The 17,153-nt window shown below is 38.5% G+C and overlaps 1 protein-coding gene across 1 annotated transcript; it reads left to right on the forward strand.

The window, feature by feature from the left end:
* The first annotated feature begins 1,894 nt into the window (after positions 1-1,894).
* Positions 1,895-10,683, forward strand: LOC128851390 (granulocyte-macrophage colony-stimulating factor receptor subunit alpha-like). Its single transcript, XM_054059845.1, has 10 exons — positions 1,895-1,986; positions 2,077-2,213; positions 4,722-4,851; positions 4,940-5,115; positions 5,729-5,868; positions 7,410-7,448; positions 8,361-8,499; positions 9,063-9,150; positions 9,694-9,775; positions 10,503-10,683. The coding sequence occupies exons 1-10, from the start codon at positions 1,895-1,897 to the stop codon at positions 10,569-10,571; spliced, it is 1,092 nt and encodes a 363-aa protein (XP_053915820.1). The 3' UTR covers positions 10,572-10,683.
* The last annotated feature ends 6,470 nt before the right edge of the window (positions 10,684-17,153 follow it).

Raw genomic sequence — 17,153 nt, forward strand, 5'->3', positions numbered from 1 at the left:
TATAAAAGCATACTTCACAACTCGATGGTTACCTGTCTGTACGCTATAGGAGGGTGAAACAGAGGTAGTGCAGAAAATCTTATCTTCCATAAGACCTGCTAGCTTGTCTGATAGATGTGCCAGGTCATGATTTTTGGGTTTTAGTTGAAAACAGTTCACATATTATTTCAGGGAAGACATAATGAGTGTAAATTGCATATGACTTCACCAGGTACCACATCTTGGAGCTTAAACAATTACTAAGGTCTGAACCAAATGCAAGGACACGTTCTTCTGCTGTCACTGCTGACTACAAGAACACCTCAACTTTTATTCTGCATGTTCCTAGTCTACTGTTTTCATGAATGACTTCACCTGAAGGCTCATGTGTTCACCTAATGATGCCTGAAGTTCTGGATCAGGTACCATATTTTTCTTCTTGGTTATCATGTAGAGACTACAAATCAAATGTCCAACGGTCTAAGAGATTGTACGTAACACTGATGGATTTTTTTCTGCTCTGGCCTTTCTAAATCCTTTGATGTCTTTAATTTCCTCTTCTTTTTTGCTTAAACAATCTGTCCTTATCAGGTACAAGGACACTGTGGCCAAAAGCTTTAACATCAGTGTGACTTGTATACTTACCATCCGCACAGAAGACCTGTTTCATTCTGTGCACCTTACGGTTGCATATGAGAATCAGTTGTTTATCTTCCATCCTACATAGAATTGTTATCAGCTATCTGGGCAGGTTGTACAAACCTTATAGAAAATGAGGTTTCAGATTCACTGATAGAAATCTATGCCAAAAACATAATTCACTCCAATTTTATAGAAACTCTGCAACAGAAAGTGAGAAAGAGAACAAAAGGTCTTACTTCTGCAGCTCCTGAAATGAAATGTCTTAGCAGGGAACATGCTAGCATCCTTTTGCCTACTCTATGAATAAAATTGAGGAATTGAGACCTGAAGAAGAGGAAATATCTTCTCAAGAAAACCCCCCATTCCTTCTTTGTCCACAACAGTGACAAAACCACAGGCTGATGAGAATAAAGCTGTACAAGATACGGGCAAAAAGAAGCAGAACAAATCTGGTTTGATTTACCACTGCTCCAGATATGTGTAGTAAGCCTAGTACATTCAGTGATTATTCTAAGTAATAAGATTTAGATATAGCTTTCTTTAATAACATCATTTTCCTGTTCAAATGATTTAAAGGTGAAAAAGACAAAAGTATCTGTAATCAGACTGTGCTATGTGGTAGATGAAAAGGCATGTGCTACATTTCTCAGTTCACAGAAAGTGGCTTTGTCAGAAAAATACATCTTTTAGGACCCAGTCACAGTTTTCAATGTCAATAGCTATCAAGATGGAAAAAAAGGCTTGGTCTTACTCTTTCTGGAGCCTACTACTATGGATAGTTGTGGATCTCCATGCCTGGGCAGTGCACAACTGTCTGTGCTCACATGCAGACGGAAAGAGGATGTTCAGACTCTTTAATCAGAGCACAAAGGGAACTGAACTCCCTTCTGGGACCAGAGCATGAGCACAGATAAGTGACATGGTGTTGATTTAATACATTCAGGGTATTTGCACATGTGAAGAAATTTTTCTAGGTCTGTGTATTAAATTCAGTCAACCCAGAAAAATATGTACTTGTCAAGTGGAAAAGTTGTGACATTGGTGCGTTACTCATCTACAGGAAAAGAGGCTGGCTAGTGCAAATCTGGGAATGGCTGTTATGAATTCCAGAGCACTAGGCTTATTCTCCTGTGCAAGTCAGTGACCTTAAGCAATAAACAGAAAACAGTGGTGTGGCTTGAAACAATGGTGCCTGATATATAGCTGAGCCAGAAGGCAGAATCATACATTCATCTACCTTTAAGGCTGTGCTCTGTACACTTATATGAAAAACATGACAAAAATGAGTGAAAAATATGGGAATGGAGTGGTAAAGAGGATGTCACTCTTCCGACCTATTTGCCTCCCTGTAGAAAAACAATATCTGTAACTGTGCCTTTCCCTATTGCATTACAGGCGTACAGGATAAGGAAATGAGTAAGACGTAGGCGGGATTTTTACACCCTGTTACATCAGTGGTTCAGAAGAACTTAATAATGAAATCACATTGTCAAAGCACACAAAAATATGCCACCAGGGCAAATTCACAGCTTCTGGGTGTTTTGTGCCCCATCACTACAGCTGTCACAGGGAAACGTGTTTTCAAGGAAGAGGTAGGTTTTATTTTGTCTTTGTCTGTGGTTTACTTTTACTCCAAAGAATCTGGGGAAGGAAATACTGCATTTTGTTATTTTTGATAGTTTTAATGTTGTTAAAATAACTATGAGGGGTGGATAGACACTACCTGCAAATGCATGCTTTTGTCTGACAAATGCCTTAGCCAAAATTTTCATGGTGTATTTTTTTCTACTGTCTGAAAATTATTATTTTTTTTTCTTAAATTAGCAGAGTTTCCAATATCAAAACTTTCTCATCTACACAGTAGTATTTTGCTTTTTAAGTTAGAACATGTATTACAGCATTGAATAGTGCCTATTTCACTTTCTCTTGAAAACACAGTTGAACTGGAAATGGATTTAAATGGTCCCGAAATCCACAGAGAAAAAAATCTATGCAAAGTGAATCCTTTTCAGAAGTACTGCAGTTAGGCACCAGTAGAATGGAAGTATGTCAGTGTCTTTTATCTTATTACAATTTTAGTACTGAAGTAGATGATTTCACATATGCAGAGTTCTCTTTAAATGCCACAGGTATGAAGGAAAATTTTATCCTTATGGTATATCTAACCTGTAAGCAGTAATTCCATTTCAAATACTCCCTCTGACAAAAATAACTTTCCAAGTGTTTCAGAGGCAAAGCTGGAAAGACTCAGAAGTCTATCTTAGGTACCTTACGCAGCAGAGATAAGGTTTTTTTCCCTCAACAAAAAATAGTATTATAAATATAAGGTTGTGGGGTTTTTCCCAGTTTTACACTTTCCATTTCATTGATTATGAAAATCATAGCAGTATTGAAGCATGCCAAGCTGCATTATTACATGTTACTTCCAATTAGCAGTTTATTGGATTATTTTTATTCTCCTCTAATCAACTCTTTAATCCACCTGGATGACAATAGCCACTGCAGCAGGATTTAAACTTTGGTGACATTTCCAAATTCCTAACATGACCATCTTCTTGGACATATACCAGGATTTACCATTCTTTGAGGTAAAACTGAGAGTGGCTTGTGCTGCGGCACAAAGTCTGGCAGTAGCCAATTTTCATAGTTTATAAACTTAAGTGCAGAAATGGAACAACAACGGGTGCAATCACAATCACTATATCTGTCTCACTAAGTGCCTTACATATTTCATTAAAAGATATAAAGAATGCCAAGAAAGATTGCAAATCTATCTAATGATACTATAATACGGTAAAATAAGTTATTCATGCATGGAACAAAGGATATTTGTGAGGATACTTGCATATGTATTTTGTTATAGTTATCAAAGAGTAGAGGAGGCAGTTCAGAAGAAAGAGTTCACCACAGAGAACCTAACCTGTTCTTTGTATTATAGCTTACAGAAGAGGAACATGAGACTATAGTCCCACTTCTTTTTTCAAGAAAATAATACTAAAGAAGTGGCAAAGGAAGGGTAGTCATACTTGTCTTCCCTGCGAGATTTTCTTTGGCATAGCCACGGAAAGACAAATAAAGAAGAAATGTAAAATAAATCTCCACAAAACCTGCAAAAAAGCCCTGTCATCAAAGGGAATTGAGTAACTCACCCATATCTGAGTGATCTTCACAGCGTTTGCTTTTTGTTGGTATGAACATGATACTGCATCTGATTATGGCTGTTTGTAGGCAAAGTAATGTTCTGGCTGTAGAACTGAAGCTAATTAAAGAACACGTCAGTAGATATGCTTCTCTGGGATATAAAAAGCTGAGGCTATCACTGAAGATGCCTCCTCATGTAAATAGACAGCCTGAACAGTCTTATGAATTAAACAAGCTATCAACTTCTGCTTCAATTTTGTTTTATTTTGCACAAATTACTTGGATATTCAGGACTACTTCTGTCAAGTTCAGTGCAAAAAAAATTCCTACTGTCCTTGAATCCAAAGTGCCAGAACAGATTAGCAACCATTTTCAATTCAAGATAGAAAAATACACTAGTCTTTATTCAAAATCATGACACTTCTGCAGGGCCCAGCTTCAGGAAGCAGTCTCAGGATTAGGTCGTATTCACCCAGCTGTTATACAGAATAAAGTGGTAGACAGTTCATTTTAAATCCTTAGTCCTTTATGAGTCAACCAAGAGTCAGACTACTTAAGATAAACACAGGTGAACTTGCCTTGCCCATAGTTGTAGAATTTATATTCCACTATAGACTGGGCCTTAGATAAGCAGGGTATCTAAACAAAATACACAACAGTGACTGTCTTTCTATTAGCTTCCTCTGTATCACTGTGCCTGAGTTGATTAAATGGTTAATTAAACCCTAGTCATAACTTCAGCATCTGTAACAATGGTAGATAATTGTCATGGCTTAACCAACAAATATCACTGCTATCTTAGAGGGAGCACATGACTACAAGACCCAAACAATATGCAGTTGGATTTACTAATCAGGTAGCTAAAAATTACTAAATGAGCTTGCAGAGATCTGCATGATTTGAGCAGTTATACAGTCTTTGCACAGAGTGGACATGGGATATTCTTCCTGTGTTTGCAGGCATGAATGGGACAGCCATTGAAAATTTTGTCTGCCTCATTTTTAATGTATCCTTCATGAACTGCAGTTGGCACGCGAACAAGACTTCTTCAGGAGATATCCAATATTTCTTATATTGGAAGACCTCAAGGTAAGTATGTCTGCTGGACTGGGACTTAGGGAATTTTGTTGACATGTGATGCTGTCAATATATAACTGATGCAGTATGTTATGTAAAGGAAAGAAGATTTCACAGAATGCCAAAATTACATCAAAGATGGTTGTGGAAGGAACACAGGATGTAGATTCCAGAATGTGACAATTGAAAACAAGAAAGCTTATTTCCTGCTTAATGTGTCTAGAAGTGGACAAAACATTCAGTCCTATAAGAAGACAATTATTCTACATGAAATCGGTAAGGATTTTTTTTCAATTTTATTTCCAGTTTTATGCTGAAGGAGTGAAGAACTCATCTCTGGGGGGAAAAAAAAATATATATCTTTAAAATACTGTTCCTTGGAACAGTATTACTGCTTATTTATTCTTGATAATAAAGGTGTCATCTTTTGTGATCAAGCAGCTAAGAATGCCTGAGTGGGACTCAGATGTTGGTCTTATATCACTATCTCATAATTCTGTCCGTCCGCATAATACAGAAGAGCCAATTACCATAACACTGTGAGCAAAAGCCTTCATTTTCTTTAATGGAAGAAGGTAGCTAACAAAAAAAACCTAAATAAAAATGAAGCAATTACTTCTGTTTAATATGAACACATTCTAAAAAAAATTTTTAAAACCCACATTGCCCAGTTTATATGCTGAAATCAGTAAAATCTAACAAATGGCTCCTCAACTAGAATATTAAATCAGGAAGTCCTACTTCAGAATTTGGCAGGAATATAATAATTCTGGTAAAGCTGCATTACATCTTTTTAAACCAATTACTTGAACATCTACTTGTATTTTTAAAAGGCAGAGTGAAAGGAGCTGATTATTAATCAATAGTATTTTTGATTATTTTATTGTAGAAAAACTCACTCCTCCATTAAATGTCACTGTGCACTGTACAAAAGATTCACATGGTTGTGAAATTTGGTGGCAGCCACCTCGCACAAGTCATGTGAAAAGACATGCTTGCTTCAAATATGAAGTCGTCATAGAAAACAAGGTAAGAATAACTATGACTCTTCATAGTATTTTGCATGCTGTATGTCCACACACACATTGCCATACAACCAATTCCCCCCTCTCTTTTCCTACTTAACTAGTCTGTCCTTTTTGATAAGTAGTGTCCCTTTTGCACACGAGCTGAGGTCTGCTGTCATTGACAAACAATAGCTGTTCTATCACACATAGGGGGATGGGCCATATTACCTCATGACATTTTATCAATATGAGTTCATACAATACATGAGTATCCTGCGTATCCTATGAGTTGGGACATATTAAATAAACTCTGGAACACTACAAAAAGAGCAAAGGTACTGTAAAATCAGATACAACCCATTTTATGTGCTCTTGTGAGGCAATGTGGGTCCCAGTGTAGTTTTTTCAGTCCTACAGCTGTTTTTTTATGAAGTTAGATCAGGAACTGCTGTTGTGTCATTTCCTTCTCTGAGGTCTCTTATCCCACTTTTTACTACACCTTTTACAAACTCACTTTGCATTTGTTTCTACTTCTTGAAATCATCATTACTGTTCATTCAGATTTATGGTGTTACTAAATTAGATCCAAAGAAGTAATGTGTTTTATTACAAAGGTGCACCTGTAAGTTGGAATATGCTGCAAGAGCTCTTAGGTATCTCCATCTGGACCTCTGTATTTTCCATACATTCGTTTGTGTAGACGACTTTGTCTTTTTCTCTTATTGCCTCCATTTACTGACAACAGTGTCGTGCTGCTCAAGGAATTTAGATTTATCTAAAGTAGGTCTGCAGCACACAATCAAGATATTTGCACAACAGCTATTACAATCAAATATAAGTGGCAGCAATGCAGCATCTATTTATTGTGGGGCTTTATTAAGTTCTGTACCCTTTCTTTTTAACTGAAAGTGGAAAAACCCATCCACATCTCTGGATAAGAAAAATATTCTGTCAGGTTATTGGAACAGAATATCAAGGTTTTCCAGGTCTTAGTTGTATAAAGTTGTTTTTGTATTTTCTGTAACTGTAAGTATTTTGAAGACTTGGATGAATATGGAAAGTAGTATTACATCCATCGAAACCAGAGTTTGAAATATTTTTGTGGAAATACTTTTGAGTTTGTTGTTCCAACAGTAAAAAAAAAAAATAATAAAAAATGGAGGCATAACATAGCTAAATTAAATGTCTAAGAATGTAAAATCTACACAGATAAAAGTTTTGCTGGAAAAATTGCTGTCCAAGATTACCAGTATTATTTTAGATAGGTTTTTTTTGGTACAGGTTAAACATAAAATTTTAATTGGTGGGCAAGCTGAGCTTTTTTTGTTTAGTTCTTTAATACTCATTTCTGTAATCCAGTGTAAAGGCTACAGTATTTCAGAACACCAGTGGTGAGGAAAAACCTTTACGTGGAGAAACAGTTTAGGTTCATATTTTTTAAAATAGGCTATTAAAAATATTGGAATTTTTTTTCCTGAAAATAAAATATTCATAAGCAGGACCCCATAATATATAGTAACAAAAAGAGCAATCATAAACAATAAAATTTTCTCTTGTTGCTAGGTTGATCACGAGAAAAACATCAAAACCGCTTCTGAAATAGTAAGTCTTTATTACTGTATTAATCTAATGTTTATGTTAGATTGAAATTTCCTCTGTATCCAAGCACCCTGCACCCAAATATTTTTGGTTTTACACTACCAGTTTCAATATACTACATATGCTTCTTATTGTCAAGTTTACTAAACACAATGTTTTAAAATGTTTTTTATAAAATACGGTACAAAAATACCCTGCACATGTGAGACTTTATACTACTTCTATGCGAATCACAAAATCTTCCACTTTAAGTCTTACGTACTTCCTACCAAATTCATATATAAATGTAGAAACATGGATCATAAGTCCACGTTACACTTAAACACACAAAATATGGTGGATTTTTTCTCTATTCACAAGTAAGGCAAGAAAATACCACCTGAAAGATTAAGCCAGTAAAAAGGAGGGAGAAAAAGAAAAATTGAGTTTTTGAGAAGGCTCAATGTACTTCTGAGAAGGATTTCAATATATGTTAAAATTTTCACTTCTGTATGATCTGGCTAACTTTACTTCATTTTGAACTTTACTTCATTTTTTAAAACAACCACAGAAAAGGAATGCCAGATCTTCAAGGAATTACTGTCTAGTAAAATAAATTATTTACAGACTGAAAATAAACTGTCTTTTTTTTTTCTTCCCAAAGTCTTATTGTTTAGAAGAGGCTAAGAAACATATTGCAAATTTCATCTTTGTATCATCAATAACAAAAATGTCCAAGCAAAAGGAATTAGGATAGAACAGGTTAATTTATTAAGGGATTAATTAACATATTTGTTCATTCACCCTAGTCTGTTCACATAAGTATTTGTGAGATTTTCTTTTATAACTGTTTACATAATTAAATGAACCTGATTCATTCTTAACATCCACACATCTAGTGAATAAAATTTCTCAGTCTAGTTGTTTTGTATTTAGGAAAGAAGAATCACAGAAAAATCCTGTGTATTTGGGAGCTTCAGTGCAGAAAAAAGGTACAGAGTCAAAATCAGAGCAACTGACAATGGTTGCTTAGTGAGCACGAGCTGGGGAGAGTGGAGTACACCCATAGAGTTTGGTAAGAATGGAAATCAATTCCTTGACCTAGTTTTCCCTCAGGTATTAGTTGTCTGCTTTATTACTTCACAGGTAGAAATACATTGATATTTGTACATTAATCTGCTAGGATGAAAAGAAGCAAAGAATTGACATAACTCTTGATATGAAGGTGGTCTCCATGTATTCTGGTGTGAGGGTGGGTGCTTTTTACAAGGAGACAGTGAATAAAATAAACTTTCTTTGCCAGCTCTTTTCCTTCTTCCACTTCTACTTCTGGCTTTATAAACTTCTGTTTTTTCCTGTTACTCTCTGCCACCTTGGATTTTGAAGCAGTGTGTAAGCTTCAGTTTCTCACAAAATGCTTGGTAAGGTTACCAAGTTATGATAGACCATCTACATACTGTCAGCTATCCTGTTACTTCACGTTACAATGAGCTCGTTAGGCAATGAGCTCCTAAGCTAAAGAACAAGATATTTCATACTGGTGCTTGACACAAACATGTAAACAAAATTGCACATAACTATGCAGTCATTCTGGTTCTGTGATACTAACCAGCACTTTGATGACTATTTGCCTTGCAGGAAAAGAACAACTTACATCTAGTATATCATATATGATATTTCTGGTACCACTTCTGACGGCAAGTCTTGTACTTTTTCTCTGCACAGTGTAAGCCTTTTTTCTTGCGCGAAATTTTTATTCTGTGGTTGAACTAACACCTCCTTCCCTAACAAAAAATTTCTGGCGTCCTTTTAAAGAAGAGGAGGGAAGGGGGAAAATCAACTATATCAGGAATCGTCATCTGCTGGAAGTTCCTCAAATGGGGTCTACATTCCTGGCTCTCAACCTTTTTATATATTTGATCAACAGAACACCATGCTTTCCAATACTAGTGCAAAGCCATATATCAGTGCCACTTTCAAGCCATCAAATCCTACAATGAAGATGGGTTTCCCTGTTTTGAGGGTATTTCACTTTCAAATACTTAAAAAACCCAACTTCCTGTGATAATTGAATGTCATAAAATAATTATAATTTGAATTCTGAACAACAAAATTATACCACTGTATTTTGCCTATGTAATTTTAATTACTGTTTAAATAGTTTTATCTTAGAGGAATAAAATAATACCTCAGGAGCCTTATTATATAGTACATGATCAAGTGTTTACATTCTAAGTCTTTTCTTCACCAACCCTTCTTGTCACTGTAGAAGCATTTACTTGAAAAAAACTTCTGCTACAGTACCACAGCCAAGAAACCTGTTCCATGAACTCTCTCCAGTGGATTTCCAGGTATGTTTTCTTTCCATTTGCCTGAAATTTTCTGTAAATCAGGATCTATTACAGTCTCGAAAGTATGATCTAATAGTGCAGAATCAGACTGTTGGTCAGCTATGATGAGAGGAGGGACAAAAAACATCTACTGCTGACCAAAAATAATGGTGCCATAGCAGATGCTGGGACCTACATTAGTATTTGGCAACTGCATTGAAGGACGAAAAGTTTCTAGGGTATGGTATGCAAGAAAGTGTAGTAGAGAGCTGAGAGGTTCTAGTTCATGTGGAGGGCTGGAGAGAGTCACAAGAAGAAGAAGGAAGACATTGCAATCAACAGACAGGAACTGCCCATCTAGACACCGTGTTCTAAAGTTTGTTGTAATTTGCAAAGCTGGCTACAGCTTGGTCTGGAAACAAGAACGTGTCCGCAAGGACATGCTGGATCAATGGTGAATCTTTATAAATCCTTTTACTTTCTGTTCCTTGGTTATGTTAACTTTTCTATGTTTAAAAAATGAGTTATCATTCTTTTGAATTGAAAAGTCTTCTGTTCCTCTCTGGGGAGTTCATCATGGAGGGGAGACCTAAACATGTGTGTTTCAGTCCTCTCAATGACAAAGTACCACTACAGCTTCTATATAACAAATAACAACTCTCTGAATGACAGAAGATCCATTATTGTAAACTCATGGCTAATCTCATGCATGAAACACTGACGAAAACTTTTATTCTTCCTTTCACAGACAGAATATAAGAATCAACTAATAAAACATGAAACTGAAGAAATAACAATTATTGAAGAAGTGGCATAGTGGCATGCAAGTAAAATGAGCAACTTGATTTTATTCAGACATATATATCTTATTGGCAGCAATTTACAGGTTTTCCATATTCTTTCCCTCTTGCAAGCACAGACAATAGTGTTGCCTGCCCAAAAGCCTGTCTTTAAAAGTCTCTTTGTATTTGATTGCATTTTCCAAAACTTATTTTAATTGTTTCAACAATTTTTGTTTCTTCGTGCATCCCTTGCAACGTTTCGGCAAAAATATTTCAGTAGTGCTCTGGAAGTTATGACATTTCTTTTCAATATCATGCAAAAGAATAAAACAAGAACAACCAAATTTAAGGAGTTTATTCAAGATATCCAGTGGTCCATTGCTTTGGAAAATGTACAGTCATATTGAGATTGTGATCAGGAATGAAAAATTGTCTTCTGTATGAAAACCCATGGAAAACTAGCCAAGATTAAACCTCTTAAAAATTATAATTTGTTCATGCAAAATAATATTGTTAAAGAGTTCAGAAGACAATTGTTTCATAAGTCTGTTTTTTGCCTTCAAACCATGTCATTACATCCTTCAGCACAGCATGCCCGAGGTGCTGCTCACAGCCATTAACAAAACCAAAAATTTCCTCCCACTTTTCATCACTTCATATCTGCGGAAGATGAGAAAGTATCTTAAAATATGATTGTTAAGAGGTAGCAGATAATTAGGTGTATGTGTGAGGTGTAAGAGGTCTCAGAAATTGAACTTTTGAATTCTTCAGCTGAAGCCTTCCACTTGCTGGCTGCAAATGATACAGGCTGGTTGTGTGGGTTTATAACAACTGGTGCAAAACAACAGCAGTACACCCTCTACTCTCCAGTCAGTAATGAAACACAACTGTCAATTTGGAGTCTAATGCCACACTGTACCTCTGTAGATTTTTCAGATAGAGAAAACCAAGGGTTAGAGGCCATTTATAGCCATGTATTCTTCAGTGCTATCCTATCTCTTATCCAGCTCCATGACTCTACCTCTCTATGACCCATTGTGTTTTCCACTTCTGAAAGCCTCTGCCATCATCCGGATCTACACTGCACCAGTGCATTAAAATTGTAATGCCTTGGTGGTACCATATAAACAAAAGTCAAACGTATTAGTCATGAACACCTGATCGAACCAAACTATGAACAGGTCAAGATTAGTTGAAGCTGAGCAAACTTGACAATCGTTACAAAGCTTATATCCTGTTACTAGCAAAGGCAATACCTTATTACAGGTCTATATGGGTACAACAGTGAAATTCACTGATACTGCTGCCACAAATGACCTGATTTTTCCTCACATCAGCATTACTTAGAGAGCGTGGAATAAACACTCTACAGAATAAACACCAAAGATCACCCCTGTCTACTACACAATTCTGTAGTAGCTTTCCCAAAGCTTCATCTGAGGCTGCTAAAATGACTTCTCCCAAAATTGTTTTGATCTTTGTTTCTGCATTTCTCCCAGAGAAAAACACAAGACACACTCTTGCATAGTGGAATGTCTGGAGTGATTTGCATGTTCTGGTAAACTGAAAGAGGAGAGGAGAGGAGCCCCCTCACCAGCTTCATTGCTCTTCTCTGGACACGCTCCAGAACCTCAACATACTTCTTGTGGTGAGGGGCCCAGAACTGAACACAGTACTCAAGGTGCGGTCTCACCAGTGCCGAGTACAGAGGCAGAATAGCCTCCCTGGACCTGCTTGTCATGCTGTTTCTGATACAAGCCAAGATGCCATTGGCCTTCTTGGCCACCTGGGCACACTGCTGGCTCACGTTCAGTCGGCTGACAACCATTACCCCCAGGTCCTTCTCTTCCAGACAGCTTTCTAGCCAGACTTCCCCCAGTCTGTAGCACTGCATGTGGTTGTTGTGCCCCAAGTGCAGGACCCGGCATTTGGCTTTGTTAAACCGCATGCCATTGGCCTCGGCCCATTGGTCCAGCCTGTTCAGATCCCTTTGCAGAGCCTCTCTACCCTCCGGCAGATCCACACTTCCACCCAGCTTAGTGTCATCCATAGACTTGCTGAGGGTGCACTCAGTGCCTTCATCCAGGTCATTGATAAAGACATTGAACAGGGATGGACCCAGTACCGAGCCCTGAGGAACCCCACTTGTAACTGGCCTCCAGCTGGAGTTAACTCCATTTACCACCACTCTCTGGGCCCGGTCATCCAACCAGTTTTCAACCCAGGAGAGTGTGCGCCTGTCCAGGCCAGAGGCTGACAGTTTCTGAAGCAGAATGCGGTGAGAAACTGTGTCAAAGGCTTTACTGAAGTCCAAGAAAACTACATCCACAGACTTTCCCTCATCCAGTAGTCGAGTCACTTTGTCATAGAAGGCAAACAGGTTAGTTTGGCAAGACCCGCCTTTCGTGAACCTGTATTGACTGGGCCTGATCACCCAGTTCTCTTGCATGTGCTTTATGATAGCACTCAAGATCACCTGTTCCATGACTTTCCCTGGCACTGAGGTCAGACTGATAGGCCTGTAGTTCCCTGGATCCTCCCTGCAACCCTTCTTGTAGATAGTCACAATATCAGCCAGCCTCCAATCCAGTGGAACTTCCCCAGTCAGCCATGACCGCTGGAAGATGATGGAAAGGGGTTTGGAAAGGACATCCACCAGCTCCTTTAATAGTCTTGGTTTAGGGAGTGTTAGGAATGGTTGGACTCAATGACCCAGTGGGTTCCTTCCAACCTAGTCATTCTATGATTCTATGATTCTCTTGGGTGGATCCCATCTGGCCCCATAGACTTGTGGGTGTCTGGCTGGGCAAGCAAGTCTCTAACCACCTCCCCTTGGATCATGGGAGCCTCATTCTGCTCCTTTAACTCCTGGTTTGTACACAGAGGGAACAACTTTCCTTACTATTAAAGACTGAGGCAAAGAAGGTGCTAAGTACCTCAGCCTCATCCTCATCCCCTTATCGCTTTTGTTCCTTCTTCATCCAATAGGGACTGAATATTCTTGCTAACCCTCCTTTTATTGTTAATGTATTTATAGAATGATTTTTTATTATCTTTCACAGACTTAGCCAATTTGATTTTTAGTTGGGCCTTAGCCCTCCTGATTTTTTCCCTGCAATATCTCACTTCCTCCCTGTAGTCCACCCGAGACGCCTGTCTCTTCTTCCAAGGCTCATAGACATTCCTCTTCTTTTTGATGCCTCTCAAGATCTCCCTACTCAACCAAGCTGGTTTAAAGTGCTCCTTTACCATCCCTGGCCAAAGACTTAATAAAACATTCACTGGGATGACAGTCAGGCTAAATAACTTTCTTACCAAGTGGCTCTTAGATTAACAGAGGAAGATCTTTTTCTGGTCTCCTATGGCTGTTCCTCTGTTCTGTGGAGAAAGATGTTTGCTAGAAAAACTAGAAAATTCTTGCTGAAAGGACCAAAGACAGGGTCTCATCTCCCATTTGTATTTTTGAAATGTGAAACTTCAATGCAGAAGCAGTAACACACCGGTATAACAACATGCCCGACCAGTTCCAGTAAGTACTCCTGTTTTTGTTGGAGCAATAAACTACTCTTCAAGATTTTGACACATTTAAGACAGGTTGGTTTTAATCCTGTTCCTGCAATGACTCTACTCCTTGTAGAACCAAGAGTCTATAAACAGCTCTGTCCAGATTTCTCTTATTTCTCTTCTTCTTTCTCTTTCTCTTCTTCTTTTCATTTGTCTTCCAGCTCTTGCACCATAGCAATGCCACCCAATACAGGTTTTCTGGCCTCTAAAAGATAACAAACTTTAGCAGAACTATCAATAACACCAGTTATGTATGAGGATGTTTTATTTTTATTGTTTAAATTTGTCTGCATTTTGAAAGCCTCAGTAAGGACTTGTCCTTATATAAGCAAGCAAAAAAATCCCCAGGGTAGGACAGTTCCTTTGTCTGTGGTAATACCACTGTCTTTGTGGGCTGTTTGGATTGTACTGCTATAGTATATTCCAGTCTAAAAAAAAAGTACTCAAACCCCAAAACCTCAAAACCCAGACTTCCTCATTGTGTTACAGAGGCACATAATTTGAGAGAGTACAAGAGAGCACACTGCTCCTCTGCTGCTTGCACTGAAGGCTCGGTAGATCTCCAGAGTGGGATTTGCCTTGGGTGCACAAGTAGCCACATGGTTAAGAGTTCAACTGGAGAAGGAGAAACCAGCACTGGACAGATGTGTTTGTCCTTGTCCATCCATTGCAAGATGTGTAATTCCATTCAAATGCTGGAAGTTGACAGCACTTCCTAGAACCAGATTTAGACACAGAAAAAACACGCAGTTGCCCAGGGCAGTCAATGTCCCACTGCACCAACACTAAACATTGTGATGAAACTGCATCTCAGATAAATCCAGCCACAGCCGTCAGTGGGCACAGCCTTGTGGTCCAACTGCATCTGCCAAGATATCTCCATAGAAGTGTTGAACTACAGCCCACTCACAGCGACATCTGCACTTAAACACTATCCCAAAAGTGGTGCAGAATCAATTTATACAACTTTGGTGCAATTGGTAGCCATCCTTCTTCTCAGTTCAGCCTCTGGGCTGCATGGTTCACCTGAACACACTCCTTCTCCACTCCTGTAGTACAAGGTGCCAGAGTGCTAATGGAGCTTCTGGTTCGGATGTGTTTATTGATGAGATGGGTGGAAGATTCCTTAACGTTCTGGGAACAGACCCACTGGATAATGGAGACCAAGGAAGGGCAAAGACTAGGGGAAAGGAGAGAAAAAGGCAGGTGCATGGAAACTCTGTCTTCCCTCATTGTCCAGAACTCCATTTGATACCTCATGAAATTTCCTGAGGATCTGATTTCATTACCCTGGGCACTTCCTCCCTTCCTTTCCCATGAAATGCAATCTGCCACCGCCACAAAATTATGGGTTTTCATTCATTGTGGTCAGAAATCCTTTCTTCCACCTTTAAGGCATGGTTAAGTGTTAAAAAAAAAAAAGCCTACATAGGCAAGTGTGGAATTTCTTTAATCTGGAAGTACAATGCAACTTCTGACAATGGACTGCTTTTTACTCTGAATGACAGTCATAGGCCCAGACCTGAAGTCTAAACTTTCAGTTGCTTTTTCTGTTGACACATTTAGACATATTGTGCTACACCTGTTCCCTTTATATTGTAGGAGTTGTGGAGAAGGAAGCAGGTGAGATAGGGATAGTCATAGTGATTCTTGTCAAAAAGTGCTGCTTCTATGACTAAATCTGCTTTTTGGTAGAATATCCACACCTTATTTCCTCCTCATTCCCACTATTTGCTTCATAACTATGCTTCAGAAAAACTTTGTCACATTTTTACCCTCTCCTAGCATACGAAGAAAGTGAACTCTCATGAATTGGTCCTTATAAAGCCACCATTGCCTATGACCTTTCCCTCCAAAACCACAAAACACCAGGTCAGGCTTTGTTAATTCTCTTGCAATTACCCTTTCTAAGATGTTTGTATTTTTTTAAGTTCCGGATGCTCAACTTTAGCTGTTCATCTCCTCAACCAATACTGATTTACTGACAGACATGATCAAATGCATGAACCCAACCACAAGGTGTCACTTAATGCATTGTTTTCCAGTTGATGCCTTGCTCTATGCTTCTAGTACTGCGTGCGAGCAGTAGTAGAGGTGGTTCCATTTTTATTTTTGTAGAAAATACTTTTGCAGGGAAAAAGTTGTCAATATAATCAGTAGGTTGTTGTGTTACAGCTGTTCCCTTTATACTGTATGAGTTGTGGAGAAGGAAGCAGGTCAGACATTCTCTTTGGGATGTTGGCTGGCCTCAGTGACAACTCAGCGATATTCAAGTTTACAAGCAATGTAAGAGACTGAACCTGGAAAATTACAGTCTACTAATCATCAGTCATGAAATTCACACTGTAGCAGGAGTGTAAGAAACAGAAATACTCATGAGCCCCATCATTTCAGGATGTCTAGAAAGTAACCCTTCTTTTTCCCCAAAGTTAGCACTGCACTCTCTTTGGCTTTATCTTTTGGAAATAACTATGTCTTAGTTATGCATGAGTAGCCAATATATGAACCACTGCTAATATGATTATATCACTCCATACGGCAATAAAAAAACCAGTAACATAGGAATGACCTTTGGATTTTGATAAAGGTGAATCCTAGGGCATCCTAGAAGGGTGTAGGACAGCAGGTGATTTTTCCAAATATAACAGGCAACAAATGGGAGTAGTAGAGAAACATATGCAATTTTTTGCCTGATTTTGCAGTGGTTTATTTTGGGGGTTTTGGCACTGGGAAAAATGGACCAAGAACAAACCAAGAGCACAACTTTTCATAGTGATATATCTTATTTGAAGACTTCCTGTCCAAGATTTGAAATCCTCTTTCTCTACAGGCTTCAGGAACTTCTACAATCTGCACTGTCATCTCCCTGAGCACCCCCGTAGTCTATCCCTGCATAGGGGTCTGTGGCTCCCCTTACCCTGGCCAGGGCCCAGAACCCCATGACAGACCCCAGTCCATCAGCCCCTGCCCTAGTAATGCCACAGCAGGGCCAGTGTCCAGGTTTCCATGCTCTACCCTGTCCAGCCATGGTCTCTGTGGGCCCATGTTGCAGC

This window comes from Cuculus canorus, chromosome 1 (assembly GCF_017976375.1).
Source record: "Cuculus canorus isolate bCucCan1 chromosome 1, bCucCan1.pri, whole genome shotgun sequence".
In the NCBI taxonomy this organism is placed as follows: domain Eukaryota; kingdom Metazoa; phylum Chordata; class Aves; order Cuculiformes; family Cuculidae; genus Cuculus; species Cuculus canorus.